This window comes from Suncus etruscus, chromosome 18 (assembly GCF_024139225.1).
Source record: "Suncus etruscus isolate mSunEtr1 chromosome 18, mSunEtr1.pri.cur, whole genome shotgun sequence".
Classification (NCBI taxonomy): domain Eukaryota; kingdom Metazoa; phylum Chordata; class Mammalia; order Eulipotyphla; family Soricidae; genus Suncus; species Suncus etruscus.
In genome coordinates, this window is record NC_064865.1 from 2,860,072 (window position 1) to 2,883,013 (window position 22,942).

The 22,942-nt window shown below is 51.3% G+C and overlaps 1 protein-coding gene across 2 annotated transcripts in view; it reads left to right on the plus strand.

Moving 5' to 3' along the window:
- Nucleotides 1-4,941: 4,941 nt before the first annotated feature.
- Nucleotides 4,942-22,942, plus strand: part of ABCC10 (ATP binding cassette subfamily C member 10) — a 29,391-nt gene continuing 11,390 nt past the window's right edge. The window contains exons 1-12 of one of the 2 annotated variants that reach the window (XM_049765477.1): nt 4,942-5,193; nt 6,844-8,062; nt 10,431-10,658; nt 11,468-11,624; nt 11,878-11,987; nt 14,473-14,552; nt 16,142-16,313; nt 19,438-19,536; nt 21,026-21,215; nt 21,538-21,615; nt 22,117-22,308; nt 22,698-22,857. In XM_049765477.1, the coding sequence (XP_049621434.1) occupies nt 5,033-5,193; nt 6,844-8,062; nt 10,431-10,658; nt 11,468-11,624; nt 11,878-11,987; nt 14,473-14,552; nt 16,142-16,313; nt 19,438-19,536; nt 21,026-21,215; nt 21,538-21,615; nt 22,117-22,308; nt 22,698-22,857 (2,846 nt within the window). In that variant the 5' untranslated portion in view covers nt 4,942-5,032. Of the gene's footprint in view, nt 5,194-6,811; nt 8,063-10,430; nt 10,659-11,467; nt 11,625-11,877; nt 11,988-14,472; nt 14,553-16,141; nt 16,314-19,437; nt 19,537-21,025; nt 21,216-21,537; nt 21,616-22,116; nt 22,309-22,697; nt 22,858-22,942 lie in introns of those variants that run through there. The other variant, XM_049765476.1, reaches the window with a different exon arrangement.

Below are 22,942 nucleotides of genomic sequence, written 5' to 3' on the forward strand. Positions count from 1 at the left end.
CACACCCGGTAATGCTCAGGGGTTACTCCTGGCTATGTGCTCAGACGTTGCTCCTGGCTTGGGGGACCATATGGGACACCGGGGGATCGAACCGCGGTCCGTCCAAGGCTAGCGCAGGCAAGGCAGGCACCTTACCTTTAGCGCCACCGCCCGGCCCCTGCATGTAAGGATCTTAAAACAAGGTGGACTACTGCTGTGCTATGGCTCTGACCCCATGTTTATTCTTTTTGTGATGCTCTTAATAGGTTCTTGCATAATTAATTTCCTCACCCACTTTATTCAGAAATACATAGGTGAAGTTAAAATGCTTGTGCTAAGGTCCCATATGTACCCATCAACAGGGACAGGAATGAGGACCCTTAAGGAGAGTCAAGGATTTGACTCAGGTCCATAAGAGGAGGGAATGTGGGGTGCTGGGTTCTGAACAAGGAGGGACATCATTTTGTAAGGAAAACATGTTGGGCCCTGCCAGTTGTGCTTGAGCTTACTCCTAGTTCTGTTATCAGGGATCACTCCTGGTAAGATTTAGGAGACTATATGTTATACTGAGAATCAAACAAGAATTGGCCAGGTACAAGGCAAGAATTTATCCAATGCTCATCAAATTAGTTCCTCCTACTTGCTTTGTCTTTCCCTTGGAAGACCCAGTAAAAGCTCTACAGTCTCTGCCAGGTTTTCCCGCCTTTCCTCTGCCTCCTGATAACATGTGTCCACCAACAGTGACTCCTGCCAACTGTGTTCTCTGGCACCATGTCGTAAAGCATGGAGTAGAAGGGAGCCTAGGATCCGACTTCCCCAAGAACTGCCAAAGATTGTTGCTTGTGCATCATTCAAAGCACTCTGTGGACTCCTTAACAGAAGTGGACCTGCAGAATTTAAGGTTGTACTTAAGGATCTTAAAACAAGGTGGACTATGGGGCTGGAGAGATAGCATGGAGGTAAGGCAACGACATGGCATTTTATCAAAACAACTCAATTTAAAAATGGTCAAAAGAGGGGCCAGAGAGATAGCACAGCGGAAGGGCGTTTGCCTGGCATGCAGCAGATCAGAACGGATGGTGGTTCAAATCCCGGCATCCCATATGGTCCCCCATGCCTGCCAGGAGCGATTTCTGAGCACAGAGTCAGGAGTAACCCCTGAGTGCCTGTTGGTGTGATTTGAAAACAAAAACAAACAAACAAAAAAAAAAGGTCAAAAGAGATGGAACTAAGTTATGTACAGTGGGTAGGGCACTTGCCTTTTACATAGCTGACCCAGATTCCCCCAATATGCCATGTATGCCATATGAACTCGTAACACGCCAGGGGTGATTTCTGAAAATAGAGCCAGGAATAAACCCTGAGCACTGCTGCATGTAGTCTCAAAACCAGAAATAAATAAATTAAATGAATAAGAGGGACAGAGCAATAGTACAGTGGTAGGGCAGTTGCCTTGCATGAAGATCAAACCCAGGTTTGATCCCAGGAACCACGTATAGTCCCCTGAACTCTGCTAGGAGTGATTACCGAGTGCAGAGCCAGGAGTAAGAGACACTGATGACTTGTTTGGAGGGGCTCCTGAGGCTTTTTAATTAGTTTTTTGGCCACATCTGTCAATGCTGAGGGCTTACTCTTGGCTCTGACTTGGGAATCACTCCTGGTGGTGCTGGAGGACCATATGGGATTCCCAGGATCCAATCCAGGCTTGCTATGTGCAAGGCAGGTACACTACCTTCTGCTGTATCTTTCTAGTTCCAAGATAACAGGTGGTATTTAGGGTTTACTCTGAAGTGCTTGGGGGCTCATGTGTTGCCATGGATCAAATCGAGCAAGGAAGGCAAATCCCTTAATCTGTACTGTCTCTGCAGATCACATAAATATTTCAAAGAATTATATGGGCTCACAGCCACCAGGTGGCCAAGATATCCCAAAAAGCATCATGTCCTTGAGCCCTTGCAATGAACCAAAAGCTCACTTGGAGGAGAATCACCAATGAGGCCTCTGGACCTCCTTAGCACCTTCTGGGAACTCTCACATCACAGAATTATATGACCATCTCAATAGCAGCGGCTTGGCATGGCATGTAGTTCAGCATTACAGCCTTGTATGTGTAGCCCTGGGTTTAATATGCAGCACTACACAAGAAGAACAAAAAGAACTTTATTTTATTTTATATATATACATATATGTATATATATAAAATAAAATATACATACATATATATGTATATATATATATATATTGTTTTTGTTTTTGGGTCACACCCAGCAGCTCAGGAATTACTCCTAGTTCTACGCTCAGAAATCGCTCCTAGCAGGCTTGGGGGACCATAGGGATGCCGGGATTCAAACCACCATCCTTCTGCACACAAGGCAAATGCCTTACCTCCGTGCTATCTCTCCGGCCCCTATATATATATATATATAATTTATTTGTTTGTTTGTTTGTTTAGCCACACTATGCAATATTCAGGGCTTACTCCTGGCTCTGTGCTCAGGGATCATTCCTGATGGTACTCAGGGGATGGTGCTCAGATTGGTGCCGCAGATTACAATGAGTGGGCTGCATGCAAGACAAATGCCCTCCCCATTCTACTATTGCTACCACCCTAGAAAAAGCATTTTATTAAATCTAGATCTTCAACATGAAAGCATGCATTTCTACCCTTTGAATGATCTCCCTGCCCCCAGGTGGATGTTCTGAGCCATGAAGCAATTCTCTTAGTTTTTTCAAATATTTACTTTTATGTGGTTAGAACAAATAGCAAACAGTTTGTGTGACTTCATGAGAAGTTGGAAAAAGATAATCAAGGTTAATGACATCTTGGGCAGTGAGGTCAAAACAGGCACCAATCCTAACTTATGGTAGTAAAAAACTTCACTGGAGTTTTATGACACCCTGAAAAGTTTCCTCCTCTGTTGTAACCAGAGGGACAAGCAAGGTCAGTCCTAAGTGATCTCTGACCAAACTCTAGCTCATGATACAATCATTATAAAACTTCGACTTATCTGAGGCTGGAGCTGTATTAGAGCTATATTAGAATGGGTAGGGTGCTTGCCTTGTCTGCAGCTTACCTGGGTTCAGTTTCTGGTGCCTTTTATGGTCTCCCAAGCCCCACCAGGAGTGATTCCTGACTGCAGAGCTAGATATGGTCCAAAAACAAAACATAAAAAAAAATTATAACTTATCAAAATTACATTCACTAGTTCTAGGACAGTTTATAGTCACCTTTGGCACCCCATGCAAGTGACCAGATAAGGTCAGGACCTCAGATTCCATATATTCACCACCCACTTGGAAATGTGAGGAGGAAGAAAGGCAAGAAGAAATCGGTAGGACGTTTTCCTTGCATGCGACCGACCTGGGACTGATGGTGGTTCAATTCCCGGTTTTACATATGGTGTGATTTCTGAGCTCAGAGCCAAGAACGCCACTGGGTGTGACCCCCCCCCCGCCCAGAAAAAAGAATTTCTTCTTTCTCTTTTTCATACATAAGTACTTTACTTTATCCCAGAGCAAGACTAGTTTCCTTTATTTACCTCCTCTACCTCTTGACTTATTTTTATTATTGTTCTTATCATTATTATTGTTGTTGTTGTTGTTGTTATTTATTATTATTTTAATTTGGGGGCCCCACGTGCAAGGCAGTCAAGTTGGTGGTCGTGCAGACCTACACAGAGGGTCCCCTCGATTGTGGACCTGGCTCCCCAGGCTCTCACTGGTGGCCTGTTAGGAAGGTGCCATGGGTGGGAAGAATTCCTGGGTGTGGTTGGGGCGGTGCCCAGCTCCAACTCTAGTCTCCCTTGCTCTGCTGTCCTCAAATAAACCACCTTGCAGATAACTGCAGAGCAAAGTGCAGGCATCAAGGAGAAAGGAGGGGGCTTGGGACAGCTGCGTTGGAAAGTCACTTGGCGGAGAGGCTCTGCACCGCGAGGTACCGGGCCTGCCCTCCCTTCCCTGCTCCCAAGCACTCCGCTCAGACTGCCACTCCACCTATATCCTCTCCGGAGAGGCTTGATGACCCCTTGCTCTGCAAACACCACCTTTATTTTGGGGGGTAGAGGACACCCGGCCTAATGCAGGGGTTACTCCTGACTCTGCAGGCTCAGGGACCATATAGGATGTCGGAAATCGAACCCTGGTCCGTCTTGGGTTAGCAGAGTGCAAGGCAAACGCCCTACATCCCAGAGAAGGGAGTATTTTTTTAAAATACTGTTTTGTTTTGGGACCACACCCAGTGACACTCAGAGATTATTCCTGGCTATGCGCTCAGAAATCTCTCCTGGCTTGGGGGACCCTATGGGATGCCATATGGGATTCGAACCATCGTCCTTCTGCATGCAATGCAAACTCCCTACCTCTATGCTATCTCTCCGGCCCCAAATTGAAAATATTTTAAGGTATGCTTGCAAGATGGTTGAACTTGTGTCAATTTAGCTAGCAATTTTTGGTTAAATAATATCACACTAGATGTTGCTGTGAATATATATATATATATATATATATATATATATATATATATATATATATATATATATATATATTGGTTTTGGGGCCACACTCGGCTTTGCTCAGGGGTCCCTCCTGGCTCTACACTCAGAAATAGTTCCTGGCAGGCTCGGGGGAGCCTATGGGATGCCGGGATTCGAACCCCCGTCTTTCTGCACGCAAGACCAACGCCCTGTCTCCCAGCCATCTCTCCGACCCCCAGGAAGGAGCCTTTTAAGGCGCGCTTCCGATCGGGAGAAGCGCACAGCGGTCCTCCGTCCTCTAGGGGCGCCGGAGCAGCAGCCTGCCCAGCACTTCCGCCGCTGCGCGTGCGCGTTTGCGTCCTGGTGCTCTGCACTTCGGCTCCGGCGGGAAACAGCAGTCGCAGGTGAGTAGTTCCGGATCTCGGGCGGGGGGGACAGGGAAACCGGGGAGGCTTCCGGTGAAGGCTGGGCCGGGGAGCCGGCGGCTGGCTCCGGGGAAGTTGACACTTGCTTCGGGGCCTCCGACTCGCGGGGAACCCGTTGCTCTGCTGCGTTCTCTCTCTCCCCTCAGGTGCAGCCCTATGGAGGCCTTCCTGGCCCAGCTGTGCGGCACCAGCCGGTCGCAGCCGCTGCCCGTGTGGGAGGGAGACGCCGCCGGCCGCTGCTTCATCCAGCTGGGGCTCGGCGCCCTGCCCCACGCGCTGCTCGCGGTGCTCAGTGCCTGCCATTGGGGCACGCCCAGGTGGGTAGCGGGGGGCAGGACACACATCTGGCCTGATGTGCCTGCAGGAGGAACTCAAGTCACACATCTGGCCTGGGGTGCCTGCAGGAGCCCCAGTCACACATCTGGCCTGATGTGCCTGCAGGAACCCAAGTCACACCTTCCCTCCAGCCCCTGCACTGTCAGCAGAGTGACAGTTCTCCAACCCAACCTAGAGAGAGAAAAGTCAGGGCAGGAGTAATAGTACAGTCCATTAGGGCTTTATGCCTTATGCGTGGCCCACCCTGGCATCCCATCTGGTACCTAGTACTTAACTGTCAGGAGTAATTCCTGAATGCAGAGCCAGGAGTGAGCCTTGAGCATTGCTGGCTGTTGTCCACCGGCTTCCCCTCTGTCTCCCCCCAAAAAAGGAAGAATGAGGTTTTTGGAGTAGAACCAAAGTAGCATCAATCTGGGCCTGAGCTGCTTTGCAGCAGTGTGAATGTCTTTGGGCAAGTCTTAAGAGTTCTGAGCCTCTGGGCCAGAGAGATAGCATCGAGGTAAGGTGTTTTACCTTGCATGCAGAAGGACGGTGGTTCAAATCTCAGCATCTATAGGTTCCCCCGAGCCTGCCAGGAGCAATTTCTGAGTGCAAAGCTAGGAGTAACCCCTGAGCACTGTCGGGTGTGACCCCCCCCCCTAAAAAAAAAGGAGTTCTGAGCTTCATGGCATTGCTGGGAGATTTAAAGCAGATAGTGTATTTATGTATATAACTGCTCCTGACACATATTTGAAGGCCTAAGGTATGGTACAAATAGTTATATTAATGCATTTTTTTAGATGCCCAAACACAGCAGATGCAAAAATTGAGTGAGCAGTGTTCAAGAATGCTGAACTTGTACTGATGTTGTAAGGCTAGCTGCTTTCTCGACCACTAGCATGAATTCTGTGTTCCTAGATTAAGGGAAGCAGATGGGGACCAGAGAGATGGTACAGGAAATAAAATACTCTATTTGCATGTTGTCAACTTCTGCTTCAAATCTCCTGAGCACAGAGCCATAAAAAACCCAGAACACCCCTGGATGTTACCCCAAAACTAAATAAAATGTAAAGAAAAAAGGTGTTGGTTCTTGGAAACTGGTACACATGCCCTAAGTTGGCCATGACCCATCTTACGACTGGCCACTCTTGCCACTCAGAGTCCCATTTTCCTTATCAATGCTTTGAGCAATCAGTACTCTGAACCTAAACCCCATGAGGTTTTTACTGTTAAGATGTGATCCTCTTGAGCCCACTTCAGGAAGGCCCAAAGATCTAATAAGTGAGACAACCATAAAGACTAAAGAAACACTTTCTTGCCTTCTCATTGACTGGGAGTTCTTGAAAGACTTTTGTTTTGTTTTGTTTTGTTTTACTGTCTTGTTTGGGGTCATGCCCAGAGGTGCTCAAGGACTATTCCTGGCTCTGTACTCGGTAGTGACCCCTTGTGGCGCTTAAAGGATCATATATGGTGCAGAAATTTGGTTAATCAAAACAAAAAAAGTCTTTGGAGAAACCTGAGTTCCAAGGTGAAATGGTCTAAGGCTTAAAGCATTAAGTGCAGGAAAGGAAGTTGATTCCTGCAGGTGAGTGAGGTTTGTGGGGCCCTGAGTCAGCCATGATGTGCCTTTTTTCTTTTCCCCTTGTCCCCAGGAATCCACATTACAACCTGCCCTGCAGTCCTGGCTGGAGGCTCCGTCTCATAACCTCCATCCTGCTCTCCATCTTTCCTCTCTTAGACTTCCTCCCAGCTGCTTTGCCACCAGGGGCTGGCCCGGGGCCCATAGGATTGGAGGTGCTTGCCGGTGGCATGGCAGTGGTGGCCTGGCTCAGCCATAGTGTGACCCTGTGGGTGTTGTCCCACTCCCCGCATGCCTGCTCCCGTGGCCCTTTGGCCTTGGCTCTGACTGCCCTCCTGCCAGCCCCAGCCCTTGTTCTGACCCTGCACTGGCACTGCCAGAGAGGAACACTTCTGCCCCCTCTTCTCCCAGGACCCCTTTCCCGCTTCTGCCTTCTCATTCTGCAGCTCACTGCCCTCCTGGCCTATGGGCTGGGCTGGGCCTTCCCTGGGGGCACACGGGAACCTTGGGTTCAGGAGCTCCTCCTGCCTGAGGAACTGGAACGAGAGATAGCTGAAGACGGGGAGAGTTGGCTGTCTCGCTTCTCCTACACTTGGCTGACCCCCTTGCTGGCCCGTGGAGCCCGAGGAGAGCTCCAGCAGCCCCAGGACACGTGCCGTCTCCCCTCTAGACTGCATCCCACCTACCTCACCCAGTTGTTCCAGGCCCACTGGCAGGAGGGAGCCCAGCTGTGGCGGGCTCTGTATGGGGCCTTTGGGCAGCGCTACTTGGCCCTTGGGGTGCTGAAGCTGGTGGGCACCATGCTGGGATTTTCTGGGCCGCTATTACTGTCCCTCCTGGTGGGCTTCCTGGAGGAAGGACAGGAGCCTCTGAGCAATGGTGTGCTCTATGCCCTGGGGCTCTCTGTTGGAGCTGTGCTGGGGGCAGTGCTGCAGAATCAGTATGGGTTTGAGATCAGGAAGGTGACGCTGCAGGTGCAGGGGGCCGTGATGAGCATCCTGTACCAAAAGGCTCTGCAATTGGGGCCCCAGCGCCCCCCTACGGGGGAAGCCCTTAACCTGCTAGGCACAGACTCAGAGCGCCTACTTAACTTCGCGGGGAGCTTCCATGAGGCCTGGGGCCTGCCCCTGCAGCTGGCCATCACCCTCTACCTGCTCCATCATCAGGTGGGCGTAGCCTTTGTAGGGGGGCTGGTTCTGGCCCTGCTGCTGGCACCTGTCAACAAAGTGATCGCCACCCGCATCATGGCCAGCAACCAGGGGATGCTCCAGCACAAGGATTCTCGGGTGAAGGTGAGGGACAGCCTGGGGCCCCAGCAATCCTGACACCTCATCTCTAGTGCCCCATGTGTCATTTCCCCTTTACTCCCCCACCTCCCATCCCAGTTGCCTCCACACACATAATGCCCTGGAAGATAACAGACTTCAGAGAGGAGCAAGGCAGGGTTGGGAGGCCAGAGCCATAGAATGGTGAGTAGGGTGTTTGCCTTGCACATGATTGAAGTAGATTCAAGCTTCAGCATCTCATATGGTCCCTTAAGTATCCCAAGAATGATCTCTGAGCATAATCAGGTGTGGCTCAAAAACAAAAAAATTGGGGGGGGGGGCCTGGTAGGGTATTTGCCTTGCACACAAGGTTCGATCTTCGACATCCCATATGGTCCCCCAAGCCTGCCAGGAGTGATTTCTGAGCTTAGAGCCAGTAAATCCTGAGCACTGCCAGGTGTGGCCCATAACCTCCCCCCCCAAATGTTGTAAGATCTGATGTAGTATAGCAGGTAGGGTGCTTGCATACAGCTGACCTGGGTGTATCCTTGTATCCACATTACTGAATGTTGAACCAGGAATAAGCCCTGAACACTGCTGGCGTGCCCTCCTCTCCCCAAAAGGATTGGATTCAAAGCCTGATTCTCCAACTTACCACTTTCATTACCTCTGACAAGCCATTTCCTCTGTGGGCCTCCCACTGCTCATCTATGGGATCAGGATGGTTATTATAGTGGTGGCAAGGATCAGATGAGAAAATGCTTGGTTGAGTGCCTGTCACCCAGTGAGATGATACAACTCCTGAGCTCTGAACAGGAAGGAGAGCAAGGTTGTGGCCTGTTCAGGATTGAATCTTGTTAGGTTTTGGTTTGGTTTGGGTTTTGGGCCACGAGCCACACTTGGCAGTGTTCAGGGCTTTTTTCTGTCTCTGAACTCGGCTCATTCCTGCAGACTCAGGAGACTGACCTTATGTGATGCTGGGGAATGAACCCGAGTCAGCTGTACAAAACAAGCTTCTTGCTTGTTGTCCTAGCCTAATTGTTACCCATCCCATCCATCCCCTTAGAGCCAGAGTTCTAATGCTAGACCTCACCCCTGGGAGGCATATACTCTGAATCTCTGGCTCAGATCAATGTGTTTTATTTTTATTTGTTTTTGGTGTTAGAATAGAGCCCAGGGCATCACACATACACACACACCCACACGCACGCACACACGCACGCACGCGCCATGTGCTCCCCTGCTGAGTCATATCCACACACGCATGCATGCGTCATGTGCTCCCCTGCTGAGCCATATCTATCCCAGGACATCACACTCTCACACACACACACACACACGCCATGTGCTTCCCTGCTGAGCCATATCTATCCCTGGCCTTCATGATTTGGGGGGAGGGAGGCCACACCTTGTGTAAGGTTATTCCTGGCTGTATGCACAGGGGTCCCTCCTGTTGGTGCTCAAGACTGAACAAGTGCTGGGAATCAGATCTCAGGCCTCCTCCGTGCAAAGCATGTGCTCAACCCACTGAGCCTCCCTCAAATATCCTGGCCTCCACCTCTGACTCATAGACCCATTATGGCTTGTGGGAAGGTGTTGGGGAACCCCAGCAGAGGCCTCATGGAGCCCAAGCTGCCTCTTAGGAACAGAGTGTCAAGGGTGATGGTGACTGCACTGCCTGTGTTGGGTCGAGCTCTTGAGCACTGCCTGAATTAGCTCTGGGGTCTGTAGACTGTGGGCACCTTTATGGAGGGAAAAGGTCAGCCTGGGGGTCCAAACTGCAAAGCTGTCACCTGCGGGTGCTGGGGGCTGTGTCTGAGTATCCCCGAGAGCTCCTAAGACTTGAGGCCTTTCCAAGTCCCACCCCTTGACCCATGACTGCCACTGAGCACCCTTCTAGAGCCTTCTGGGGAGACCACATTGTCATCCAGGTTCACAGATGGGGTACTGGCATATGTTAGGGACTTAGAGTTTCTTCTGGTTTCTTCCCAGTTCACAGGCCTGGCAAACCCTCGGTTGTAGCATGATCTCAGGCACCAGATGCTGCAGGAATGGTTCCTGCAAGCTGGTACTGTGCGGTCACTGGCCCCTAAAACCTGCATCATTTCCTAGCTCTGGGAAGTAAACCCCTCATTAGAGAGAGGGTCTCCAAAAAAGAAAAAAGAGAGAGGGTCTTTTCACCCCAAAGTGGTAGCCCCTGTGGTCTCCTGGGAAAGTGGAAGATTCCCTCTTCCACCTGCCTTTGCAGCCCCACAGATGGAGAAAAGTCAAAGACCAGGGCTGAGAGGAGTTTGAGGATTCCTGAGAGGACTGTAGCGAGGAAGGACAGCATGGTAGGGAAAGCGGGGAGCTGGATGAAACACTCCCCCAGCCTCATGCTCTGTTCTCTCACCAGCTTATGGCAGAGCTGCTGACTGGCATCCGAGTCATCAAATTCTTTGGCTGGGAGCAGGCACTGGGGGCGCGTGTCGAGGCCTGCCGGGCCCGAGAGCTGGGCAGGCTCCGGGTCATCAAGTACCTGGACGCAGCCTGTGTGTACCTGTGGGCCGCCCTGCCTGTTGTCATCTCCATTGTCATCTTTATCACCTATGTCCTTATGGGCCACCAACTCACGGCTACTAAGGTGAGGGCTAGGAGGGAAGGGAACAACTATTGATGGTTTGGTAGGGGCGTGGGGATGCAGAGATAGGCTGTGCCCTTAGCGCTGCTGGGGAAGGTCCCTGGCACTGGCTGCCTTACTCTTTCTTGAAGGATCTTTTCTGGTTTTAGTGTTTGGATCATACCCAGTGATACTCAGGGGTTACTCCTGGCTCTGTGCTCATAGATCCCTCCTGGTGATCTCAGGGGACCATATGAAATGCTGGGGATCAAACCTGGTGTGCAGGGGCCGGCATTGTCTTGCAGAGGGCTGACCCAGGTTTGATCCTTGGCATCCCATATGGTCCCCCGAGCCTGTCAGGAGTAATTTCTGAGTGCAGAGTCAGGAGTAACCCTGAGTGATACCAGTTATGGCCTCCAAAATGCAAAATAAAACATGAAAACCTGGTTTGCAAGGCATATGTACTACCCAATGTACTATCTCTCCAGCCCTCTCAGGTTGAAATTTTAGGGTCTCAGAATGAGCTACACCTATTGTGTTTGGTCCACGCCTGGCAGTGCTGTTGCTCTGGTCTCTGCAGTTGGGGATGGAGAACCAGGTCTCCCATGTGCAGAGGACATTCCTGCCTCAGGAACAATAGTTTGGGCTCCTTGGCTAGTTACCAAGACTTAGCCTAGAGATGTTTGAAGGCACAGGTGGAGTGTCTAGGGTTTCAGGGAGAGCCGCTACCTCTGCCATCCACCTGGGGTTGGTGCAGTCAGCCCCGAAGTTCTCTCCATAGACACCTGAGAGCAGGCTCTTGGAGGACCTCACCTCCCCGCGCCTCTCCCTAGGTGTTCACGGCCTTGGCTCTGGTGCACATGCTCATTCTTCCCCTCAATAACTTCCCCTGGGTCATCAACGGCCTGCTGGAGGCCAAAGTGTCCTTGGACCGGATTCAGCACTTTCTCGACCTTCCCAACCATAACCCCCAGGCCTACTACAGTCCAGGTAATTGAGGCACTAGAGAGTTTCCACACAGGGCATGGTGGGTTATGGTGCCTTGGGCATAATATATAAAAGCTGCCAAGAGAATCAGAATGGGCAGAACCCTGGGGTCCTGAGGGGAGGTGGGGGATGCTTTCCACTGAGACTTGAGACTGATCAGTGCTGGGCAGATCCATAGAGGACACGTGGGCCGTGGACCACCTTATGCAGGTAGTTGGGGAATGAGCAGCCCAAGCCGAGTAACTTCTCTCTTCAGATCCACCTGCAGAACCTTCTACCGCTGTGGAGCTGCATGACGCGCTGTTCTCCTGGGATCCAGCTGGGACCAGCCAGGAGACCTTCATCAGTCACCTGGATGTGAAAAAGGTTTGTGGGTCACACTACACCCCCAGAAAGTCCCCAGTCAGAATAATAAGGGAAATGTAAATTCGTATCAGGGGGCTGGGGATAGGGCCCAGATGACCCCAAAGCAAAATGCACATCTTAGTGAAGATTGAGGTCACTCAGCTGAGCAGGTGTCTCATTTGTTGGCTCTAATCACCGAGGGAAGGGCTGAGGGATTTGATGAGATTCTACCTCAGCAAGAACTGCCCCCAAAATAGGGATCATGGCTTTCTGAGGTTTTTTGGCTTTTGAGGAGCATGGCTGTATCCAGTGGTCCTCAGGGACTATTCTTCACTCTATAATCAGGTGTCACTAATAGTGGGGGTTGGGGGACCCTATGGTACCAGGAATCTATTTTTGTTTGTTTTGGTTTTGGTTTTTGGGTCACACCTGGTGCTCAGTGGTTACTCTTGGCTATGCGCTCAGAAATCACCTGGCTTGGGGGAACATATGGGACGCTGGGGATCGAAATGTGGTTCTTCCAAGGTTAGCACATGCAAGGCAAACGCCCTGATGACTGCGACACCGCTCTGACCCCTGGTACCAGGAACCTTTTTTTTTTTTTTTTTTTTTGGTTTTTGGGCCACACCCTGTGACGCTCAGGGGTTACTCCTGGCTATGCGCTCAGAAGTTGCTCCTGGCTTCTTGGGGGACCATATGGGATGCCGGGGGATCGAACCGCGGTCGTCCTAGGCTAGCGAAGGCAAGGCAGGCACCTTACCTCCAGCGCCACCACCCGGCCCCTGGTACCAGGAATCTTAACTGAGGTCAGATGCGTTCAAGGCAAGGATATCACCCCTCTACTCACCCTCTCTGCTCTGTAGTCAGCTCATGTCCATCCTGTCCAGGCCAACATATGTGTTTGGGTGTCTGTGAACCCCAGAGGTTCTGCATTTGTGCTAGCAATAGGTCCTGGGAAAAGGCCCCTGAAACCCCTTCTAAGAAGGTTTAATTTAGGGGCTACACCTGGCAATGTTTAGCAGCTTCTCCCATAGAATTCAGGGGACCACATGGTATCGGGGATCGAACCCAGATATGCACACAAAGGATGTGTTTCAGCCTATTGAGCTCTCTCTAGCCCCTTCCAAGATGAGTGTTGTAAGAAGCTGGAGGATTTGTAGTAGCCTGGGGGATAGTGCTTAAAACCATATGGGCACCCCCAGCAGACAGGACCCAAGAACCTGAAATGAAGCATCTCAGCAGCCCACCTCTCCGGGTGGCCTTGCTCCAGGGCCTTCGCTCTCCCTTGACCTCCACCCAACCCTTTGCCCCTCAGCTCAACCCAGCCTTATGGCCTCAGAGCTGCCTCTGCCACATTTGGCTCATGTCCCTGGCTGGTGCTGCAGGCTTTGTTTATTTTTCCCCCTTAGTGCAGACAAGACAAGGCTAGACTTTTTCAGAGGAATTTTGCTAATGTGTCAGCCAGACTTTTTTTTTTTTTTTAATTTAAGTAATAGAAACCCCTAGTCTAGCTTAAACAAACAAGAACTTATATCCAGGCTGTGGCGATGGCTGGCGGGTTCCGCAGGCCTGTGCATAGCCGGCAGCTGCCCAGAGCCAGGCCCTGACGTGCCGCCACCAGGTCACTCCGCCTCCCTTGACTCTGTGTCTTCCTCATGCTCTCTGCCAGCCTGATTCACAGCAGCTCCAGGGAGACTGCCCAACCCTCTCTCTGACAGGCTGTACCGGGAAAAGGAGCATTGTCAGGGAAGGGGTCTCCCGTGGCTCTGGTGCCCACTGGCAGAGGGGCCAGGCCTGGTCGGCAGAGTGGGCATCATAGATACATAGATACATCATAGATACATCATAGATCCTGGGGAGGCAGGGTGGTAAAGCACCCCAACATCCAGAAGCCCCGTTTTAAGATGCTTCTGTGTAGTTCCATAAATACAGGTGTGTGTATGTATGCATGCTTGCATGTGTAGATCTTTTTGGCTCTACACGGCACTACTCAGGGCTCATTCCTGGTAGCGCTCAGGTGTCCATATATGGTGGAAGGGATTCAACCAAGGTGAGCACAAGCAAGGCAAGTTCTAAACCTCAGACCTGACACTTTGGCCCATGTCCTTGGACGCAGGGACAAGAACATAAACTGCAAAGTGCAGAAATGGGCCATCTGGGCCAGACATTGCTCCCTGCCTCAAGGCCTAGGAAGTCAGGCTCCAGGTGGACCCAGCTGGCATCTAGGCCTCAATGCTTGCCATTCTGGGCTATCTGGGGAGCTCTGAGATACTTTTCCTCTTCTGCTGTCCCCACCTGCACCTCTTCTCCAGAAGCCTTTTACTCGGAAAGGCATAGATGACTCCTCTGAAGTGGAGGCTCCCCATCCTTTGCCTCCATGCAGCAACCTCAGACCCTGAGGCACAGCTCAGGTTGTGCAAGGGAGGACAAGTGACAAGTGAACCAGGGCAGCCCCTGGGTCACAGGAGGGAGTCCTGACCCCAGCTCTCACATCGCTTCCTTGCAGGGTATCCTGGTGGGCATTGTGGGGAAGGTGGGCTGCGGGAAGAGCACGTTGTTGGCTGCCATCGCCGGGGAGCTCCACAGGTAAGAGCCTGATCCCCCCACCCTGGGCCTAGCCTTCATCCCAGGGAGTACCTTTGCACAGGTCAGAGAGACCAGAAGGACAAATACGTGGTCCTGCTTCTGGGACTTTCCAGCTAAGTGTGGGGTGGAATCAGCCCATGAGGAGCTGTGAGCACTGTCAGTGAGTGGAGAAGTCCCTGGACAGGGGTTCAGTGGCAGGGCACATGGATGAGGCCCTGGTTCCAGCCCTGGCACCATACACTGAATAAATCCATGACAACATTCATTATCAAGTGCTCTTAGAAAAGAGGCCTTGGGGCCGGAGAGATAGCATGGAGGTAAAGTGTTTGCCTTTCATGCAGGAGGTCATCGGTTCGAATCCCGGCGTCCCATATGGTCCCCTGTGCCTGCCAGGAGCAATTTCTGAGCCTGGAGCCAGAAATAACCCCTGAGCACTGCCTGGTGTGACCCAAAAACCAAAAAAAAAGAAAAGAGGCCTTGGCCAGAGTGGTGGTGCAAGCAGTAGGGAATTTGCCTTGCATGCAGCTGATCTAGGATGGACCGCAGTTCCATTCCCCCCCCCCCCCCGCATCCATATGGTTCCCCAGGAGCGATTTCTGAGCGCATAGCCAGGAGTAGCCCCTGAGTATCACTGGGTGTGGGTCAAAAACCAAAAAAAAGAAAAAAAAAAGGTCTTGTAGAAGAGTCTGGAGAAAAGCAGAGATGTGAAGGGGCCTTATTACTTGACATCTTTAATTTCGGGGCCACCCCCCAGCGATGTTTAGAGACAACCCCCTGTCCCAAGCATGAGAATCATATCCAGCAGCATCAGGGAACTCTGATATCATGCGGGGAATCAAACCCAGGCCTCCTGCAAGCCAAGTATTTGCTCAGTCTTTGAAGCTCAGGGAAAACTCCTCTGTACTCAGGTTTTACTCTTGGCAGTGCTCAGAGGACCATATTGGCTGATGGGGAAAAAACATGCTCCATCACTGGCAAGACAAGGGCCCTACCCACTGAATTACCACTCCAGCCCCATCACTCAGCCCTTTGACCACGTCCCTGGGCTTCCTTATCTCCAGGCAAACCTGGGTTCTATGTGGTACTCCTTCATCCTGCCCCCAGGGTTCTAGCACATGTAGATGTGACCCTTTTGGGCACATCCAGACCCCTTCCCTTCTTTGTGCCCTGTACCTCTCTCCATCTTTATTTTATTTTATTTTATTTTTTGGTTTTTGGGCCACACCCGGCGGTGCTCAGGGGTTACTCCTGGCTGTCTGCTCAGAAATAGCTCCTGGCAGGCATGGGGGACCATATGGGACACCGGGATTCGAACCAACCACCTTTGGTCCTGGATCGGCTGCTTGCAAGGCAAACGCCACTGTGCTATCTCTCCGGGCCCCTCTCCAACTTTATAACTTTTCAGCCTCAGTGGCTGCCAGTTCAGAGCACCATGGCTCAACATGTATGTGTGTGTGTGTGTGTGTGTGTGTGTGTGTGTGTGTGTGTGTGTGTGTGCAGGAATCCTAGGTATGGGAGGTAGAAATTGGGTATGGTGAGATCCAGTTGGGAGCTAGACCCCCCCATGTTGCTGTCCTGGCTCTCTGCAGGCTGCGTGGTCGGGTGGCAGTGTCTGGACTGTCCAAGGGCTTCGGCCTGGCCACCCAGGAACCCTGGATCCAGTTTGCCACCATTCGTGACAACATTCTGTTTGGAAAGACATTTGATGCCCAGCTCTACAAAGAAGTGCTGAAGGCCTGTGCGCTCAATGAAGACCTCAGCGTGAGTGCCTGTCCCACATACCCTCCCACCGCCGCTCATGGCTCCCTAACCCTGTCATCAAGGATTCACTTTCTGGACAGGTTTACTCTCTCAAGACTTCAGTCTTCCCAGAAGGCTCAACTTCCAGGTTCTTGCCCTTCTCTGTATGCCATAGAGGGGTGGCTGGGGAACCCTGAGGTCTCTGGGCTGGGGAGGTACTTTAGAAGGCTTAGCCTTCGGAATGTTGGGTTCTTCTTTGATCTGGGTTTTTGTTTAAGTGTATTTTTTGGTTTGTTTTGGTTTTTGGGCCACACCCGGAGATGCTCAGGAGTTATTCCTTGTCTGCACTCAGGAATCATTCCTGGAAAGAGGTGGGGGACCATATGGGTTGCCTGGGTTGGCTATTTGTAAGGCAAACTCCCTATCCACAGTGCTATCACTCTGACCCTTGTTTTTTTGTTTTTGTTTTTGTTTTTGGGCCACAACCGGCGGCGCTCAGGAGTTACTCCTGGCTATCTGCTCAGAAATAACTCCTGGCAGGTACGGGGGACCATATGGGACGCCGGGATTCGAACCAACCACCTTAGGTCCTGGGTCGGCTGCTTGTAAGGCAAATGCTGCTGTGCTATCTCTCTGGCTCCATTTTTTTATTTTTCTACTTTTTGGGCCACACCTGGTGATGCACAGGGATTACTCCTGGCTATACACTCAGACATTGCTCTTGGCTTCTGGGACCATATGGGATGCTGGGGGATCGAACCGAAGACCGTCCTAGGTTAGCTCATGCAAGGCAAATGCCCTACTGCTTGCACTACTACTCTGGCCCCTCCTGACCTTTGTTTTAATTTTTTTTTTTTTTTTGGATTTTGGGCCACACCCGGCGGTGCTCAGGGGTTACTCCTGGCTGTCTGCTCAGAAATTGCTCCTGGCAGGCACGGGGGACCATATGGGACACCGGGATTCGAACCAACCACCTTTGGTCCTGGATCGGCTGCTTGCGAGGCAAACGCCGCTGTGCTATCTCTCCGGGCCCCCCTTGTTTTAATTTTAAATTTTGAGTCACACCTGGCTATGCTCAAAACTTGCTCCTGCCTCTGAACTCAAGGATCACTCCTTTTTTTTTTTTTTTTTTTTTTTGGTTTTTGGGTCACACCCGGTAACGCTCAGGGGTTACTCCTGGCTATGTGCTCAGAAGTTGCTCCTGGCTTGGGGGACCATATGGGACACCGGGGGATCGAACCACGGTCCGTCCAAGGCTAGCGCAGGCAAGGCAGGCACCTTACCTTTAGCGCCACCGCCCGGCCCAAGGATCACTCCTAATGGGGCTCAGAGAACACTCAATAATGCAAGGGATCAAACCCAGCATGCAAGGCAAATGTCATATCCACAGTACTATTGCTCTAGAGTCTGCCTCAGAGTTTTGAGTCAGTAAGTCCTCCACTGTCCCAGCCCCTTGCTCCAGATGGAAAGAATCAAGTTACCTCCATGGAAGCCTACCACACCCATTCAGTCCCCCCATCTAGAAGACCCAGTCAATTTGGGCGTTCCTAGATTTCTCCCTTGGCTTCCTTACCTACCTCCCAAGGTCACTATAGGCCTGTCTTTCTTCACTGTCCTGTCCAGGCTACTGTGGAATCTGTGGAAAAGCACCTTTGGTTTGGCTGATGCAGTTTGAGTTTCTGCTGCAGATTTTTCCCCCAAGTCTTCTGGGGTTCTAGTCCCTATGAAGAGATGAATAAGCTTTCCCTGAGAAGATGCACAGAGGATGAACCTCTGTGGTAGGCTCTGGAGATCACTCTAGAAGTCACATGGAAGATCAAGCCCTATGAGATCTTTACCCATTATCATCTTTGTTAAAAAGGAACATCGAGGGGCCGGAGAGATAGCATGGAGGTAAGGCATTTGCCTTTCATGCAGGAGGTCATCGGTTCGAATCCCGGCGCCCCATATGGTCCCCTGTGCCTGCCAGGAGCAATTTCTGAGCCTGGAGCCAGGAATAACCCCTGAGCACTGCCAGGTGTGACCCAAAAACCAAAAAAAAAAAAAAGGAACATCGATTTTCAAAAAAAAAAAAAAAAAAAAAGGAAAAGGAGTGCTACTACAGTGGAGAAAGCACATGCCTTGTATGTAGCCAACCCAGACTTGAGCCTTTGCATGTCTTTTTTTTTTTTTTTTTTGGTTTTTGGGTCACACCTGGCGGCGCTCAGCTCAGGGGTTACTCCTGGCTCTATGCTCAGAAATCGCTCCTGGCAGGCTTGGGGGACCATATGGGATGCCAGAATTCGAACTACCATCCTTCTGCATGCAAGGCAAATGCCCTTACCTCCATTCTATCTCTCCAGTCCCTAGCCCTTGCATGTCTTATGATCACCTGAGCCTGCCAGGAGTGATCCCTGAGCCCAGAACCAGGAGTAAGTCCTGAACACTACTAAAATTAGTAGTAGGGTGTGACCCAAAAACAAAAAAGAAAGAAAAAGGCACCAAGGTAGGATCAGAGAGATTATATAGTAAATAGAGTGTTTTCCATACATGCAACCAATCTGTTTGAAATCTGGCATCATATATGATCCCTGAGCTCCATGAGGAGTGACCCCTGAGCACCACTGGATATAATGACCCCCCCAAAAATAAGTGACCCCTTGTGCCAGGAGTGAGACCTATAACTAAAGGAATATGACCCCAGTTAGCGTCTAGTCAAATGTGCAACCAACATCACTAAAACGTACACTATCTGTGCCAAAGTGAATGTGTAGCCCTTGACTCTGTCATTAGAGATACAAAAGCAACGTAAGGGGATGCATCATGTTCCTGTCCCATTTCTGCCCTTTGATCACCATGACATCATGGGTAGGGGGCTAAACTGAGCTTTGGTCTCCTCTGTGAAAAGGAAATATGATTCTCTCTCTCTCTCTCTCTCTCTCTCTCTCTCTCAATCACAGTGAGATAGAGTTAAAGAGTTGTTAATGGTTGAGTTTCAGCCCTACAGTGAAACTTTCATCATTGCACATTTCCTGCCACCAATAGCCCCAGATTTCCTTGAGTCCCTAGCTCTGTTGTTCTCCATCTCTTCTCTCCACGGGGAGAATTAGTAGGAACACAGGAATGGACAGGCTCACTGCCTAACTCTGCAGAACTGTCCTTTCAGATCCTGCCTGCTGGGGACCAGACAGAGGTGGGGGAGAAGGGTGTGACTCTCAGCGGGGGACAGCGGGCCCGGGTTGCTCTTGCTCGAGCCGTCTACCAGGTGAGTCAGAGGTAAAGATTCTGGAGTGTCTGGAGCTCAGTTGAGAGAGGGTTGTGGGGATTTTGTTTTCCATCATTGATTTTAGGGAATTGGGGATAGGCTATACCTGATGGTGCTTAGAGGCTCTCCTGGCTGTACCCAGGACATATCATCTGCAGTGCTGGCATCAAACCTGAGTACAGTTCTGCAAGGCAAACACCTTAACCCCTAAAGTATCTCTGGTTCATCTGGATCTATTGTTTGGGCCACATTTGGTATTACTCTGGAGGATGGGGATTTTTTTTTTTTTTATCAACCTTAGCTTTTGCCTCCTCCAATCTTCCCTTGCATTGGACCTACAGGTGGAGGTCACTCCATCTCCCTTCTTCAGATTCAAGACAGAGCTTTAATGGTTTGGAGAGATAGAACAGGGCTAAGACACTTGCCTTAAATGTAGCAAATGTAGGTCCAGTTCCCAACATTATATAGTTCCCTGAGCTTCACCAGGAGTAATTCCTGAGCACAAAGCTAAGGTAGTTTTAAGCACTGTCGGGTTTGTCTCCCTGTCAAAAAACAAAACAAAACAAAACAAACACATAATACCCAAAAACAATAAGGGAGGGGCTGGAGAGACAGCACAGCGATAGGGCATTTGCCTTTCATACAGCTGATCCAGGACTGACAGTGGTTGGATTCCCGGCATCCCATATGGTTCCTAGAGCCTGCAAGGAGCAATTTCTGAGCACAGAACTAAGAGTAACACCTGAGCGCCACTGGGTGTGACCTAAAAAACAAACAGAAAAAGAGGCACAGAGGTGGGGCATTTGCCTTGCACATGGCTGATCCAGGATGGACCTCAATTCAATCCCCAATGTCCCATATGGTCCCCTGAACTAGGAGTGATTTCTGAGCACTTAGCAGGAATAATCCCTGAGCGTCACTGGGTATGGCCCCCCAAAAAACAAAAACAAAAAACATGGGAAGGGTACAGGTTGGAGCTCAACAGTAGAGCACTCACACCTTATGTGTTTGAGGCCTAGACTCAGTCCTTTCAGGGGCTCAAGAGATAGGACAGTGGGTAGAGCTCTTGCCTTGCTTGTGGCCACGCTGGCCAATTCCAAAACCATAAATGGTCTTCCAAGCACAGCCAGAAATAATCCCTAAGAGCTACCAGGTCTGGCCCCCAAACTAAACAATGACCACAAAATAGCAATAATAATAAAAAAAAGAACACCCACCAAATCTAATTGTTCTCTAAAAAGTATTATGTGAGCTGGAGAGATGGCACAGAGGGAAGGTTGCTTACAGTGCATGCCAACCTGGGAATGAAACCCCAGCATCCCATATGATCTCCTGAGCCTCTAGGAGTGGTCCCTGAGTGCAGGAGTAAGACCTGAGCACAGATGGGTGTGGTGTGCCCGAACCAGCCATGCCCAGGACAGCTGAGCACGGTCTTCCTGGAAGGACTCTCAGCCTCAGCCTTGATGCCCAGGGTGCCCCCTCCCCCTAGGAGAAGGAGCTCTACCTGCTTGATGACCCTTTGGCTGCGGTGGACGCCGACGTGGCCAACCACTTGATGCATCACTGCATCCTCGGCCTGCTGAGCCACACCACACGGCTGCTCTGCACCCACCGCACCGAGTACCTGGAGAAGGCCGATGTGGTGCTGCTCCTGGAGGCTGGTCGCCTCGTCCGGGCAGGTAATGCTGCCATTGGGATCTCAGCGAGGGAGGCAACTGGAAGTTCTGCCATCTGCCCTCTGTATGGCTGGCCCTGGCCCCTCTCTGTCTCCTGGGAAATGCCTCTCGCCTTCACAGAAGCAGCAGGCTGTGAAATGGATAGTGGGCAGGATGGGAGCGCTCTGGTGCTCTCAGGCCTGGGAGCTCTGAGAAAAATCGGATGTTCTGAGGAGAAAGAGAGTAGTCGGGAGTGTTTGCACAAGGGCAGAGAGACTAGGTTGGGGCCATCTGTGCAGGAGAGCGCATTGTATGTCCAGAACAATCCACTCCTCTCTGCTTCCAGGGCCTCCTGCTGAGATCCTGCCCTTGGTGCAAGCTGTGCCTCCAGTCTGGGCTGAGGATGGACAGAATTCAGACTCCGGTATGGCCTGTGATGAGACGGTATGGGCTCCTGGCTCTGTGCTCAGAATTGAAGTGGGGTTAGTGTGTGCAAGGCAAGCAATTAACGCCTGTACTCTCTCTCTGACCCTAAGATTAAGTATTTTTGGCGGGAAAGGGAGTGTGTTTGGGCCACACCTGATACCTTTCAAGACAAATTCCTGGCTCTCAGGGATTATCCCAGGGGACCCTTTGTAGTTTCGGCCCCACGTAAGACAAGTGCTTTAACCTCTGTTCAAGCTCTCAACCCTAAAATGAATGACTTGGGTGTGGGCATGTGGTAGTTAGGGCCACACTTGGTGGTACTCAGGCTAGGCCTGGCTCTGTTGTTCCCAGTAGTTCTTGGGGAAACCGCATGGTTCTGGGGCTCCTGTGCCAAACATGCACTCTGGCCCTCCTGAGCCATCCTTTAGGCCCACCACACCAAGCTTCTGAACTGTCATTCTGCTGGCTCCTGTGCTCCTGACCTCCCTAACTCTCCCAGGTTTGGATCCACCGGTGCGGAAGCCAGAGAAAACGGAGGGGCTGCAACTAGAGGAGAGCACGTCAGGGGGCCTTCTGCAGAAAGAAAGCAAGAAGGAGGGTGCCGTGGCCTTCCATGTGTACCGCGCTTACTGGAGGGCCGTGGGCTCGGCCTTGGCCCTGGCCATCCTCTTCTCCCTACTCCTCATGCAAGGTCAGAGGCCTGGAGCCCCTGTCCTTGTCACATCCATCACCTGGTTCTAGTTAGGGCAAAGCCTACACAGTCCCCAGGCATGGGCAGCAATTGGGTCAAGGGGCCTGTGTGTCTACCCCACCACCCTTTCTGAGGGAGTCCCAGGGCTGAGTGGGTACGTTCTGTGTCTGCGTTGCAATCCTGCCACCCCAACTCCCACAAGGCTAACTTCCACTCTGCTCAGCCCAGAACCAGGGAATGGCAGCTAGAGACAGAGGAGCATCACTGAGAGTGCCCTGGGGAGCTGGGGGCATGTAGAAGGGCTCTTAGAACCTGGATCAATGGTGGAGGAAGCAGGTGCTGGAGAGAAGGAAGGAGGGTAAAAACGGCTGTCTCTTGCCTCCCTGCAGCCACACGCAATGGAGCAGACTGGTGGCTCTCCTACTGGATCTCGCAGCTGAAGGCCGATGGGAATCACTCCCTGGAGTCCTCAGCCCCCAGCAGCCCCCAGGTTGCTGCCCCCCAACTCCTCTCTGCTCGCCTCCTCCTCTTCTCCCCAGGCAACCTCTAGTGAGTGACGGGAGCAGGTCCCAGGCTCAAGGCGGGGGGCTGGGGTTTGAGGCCTATTCTCGGAGGGGTGGCATGAGGGGAGAGG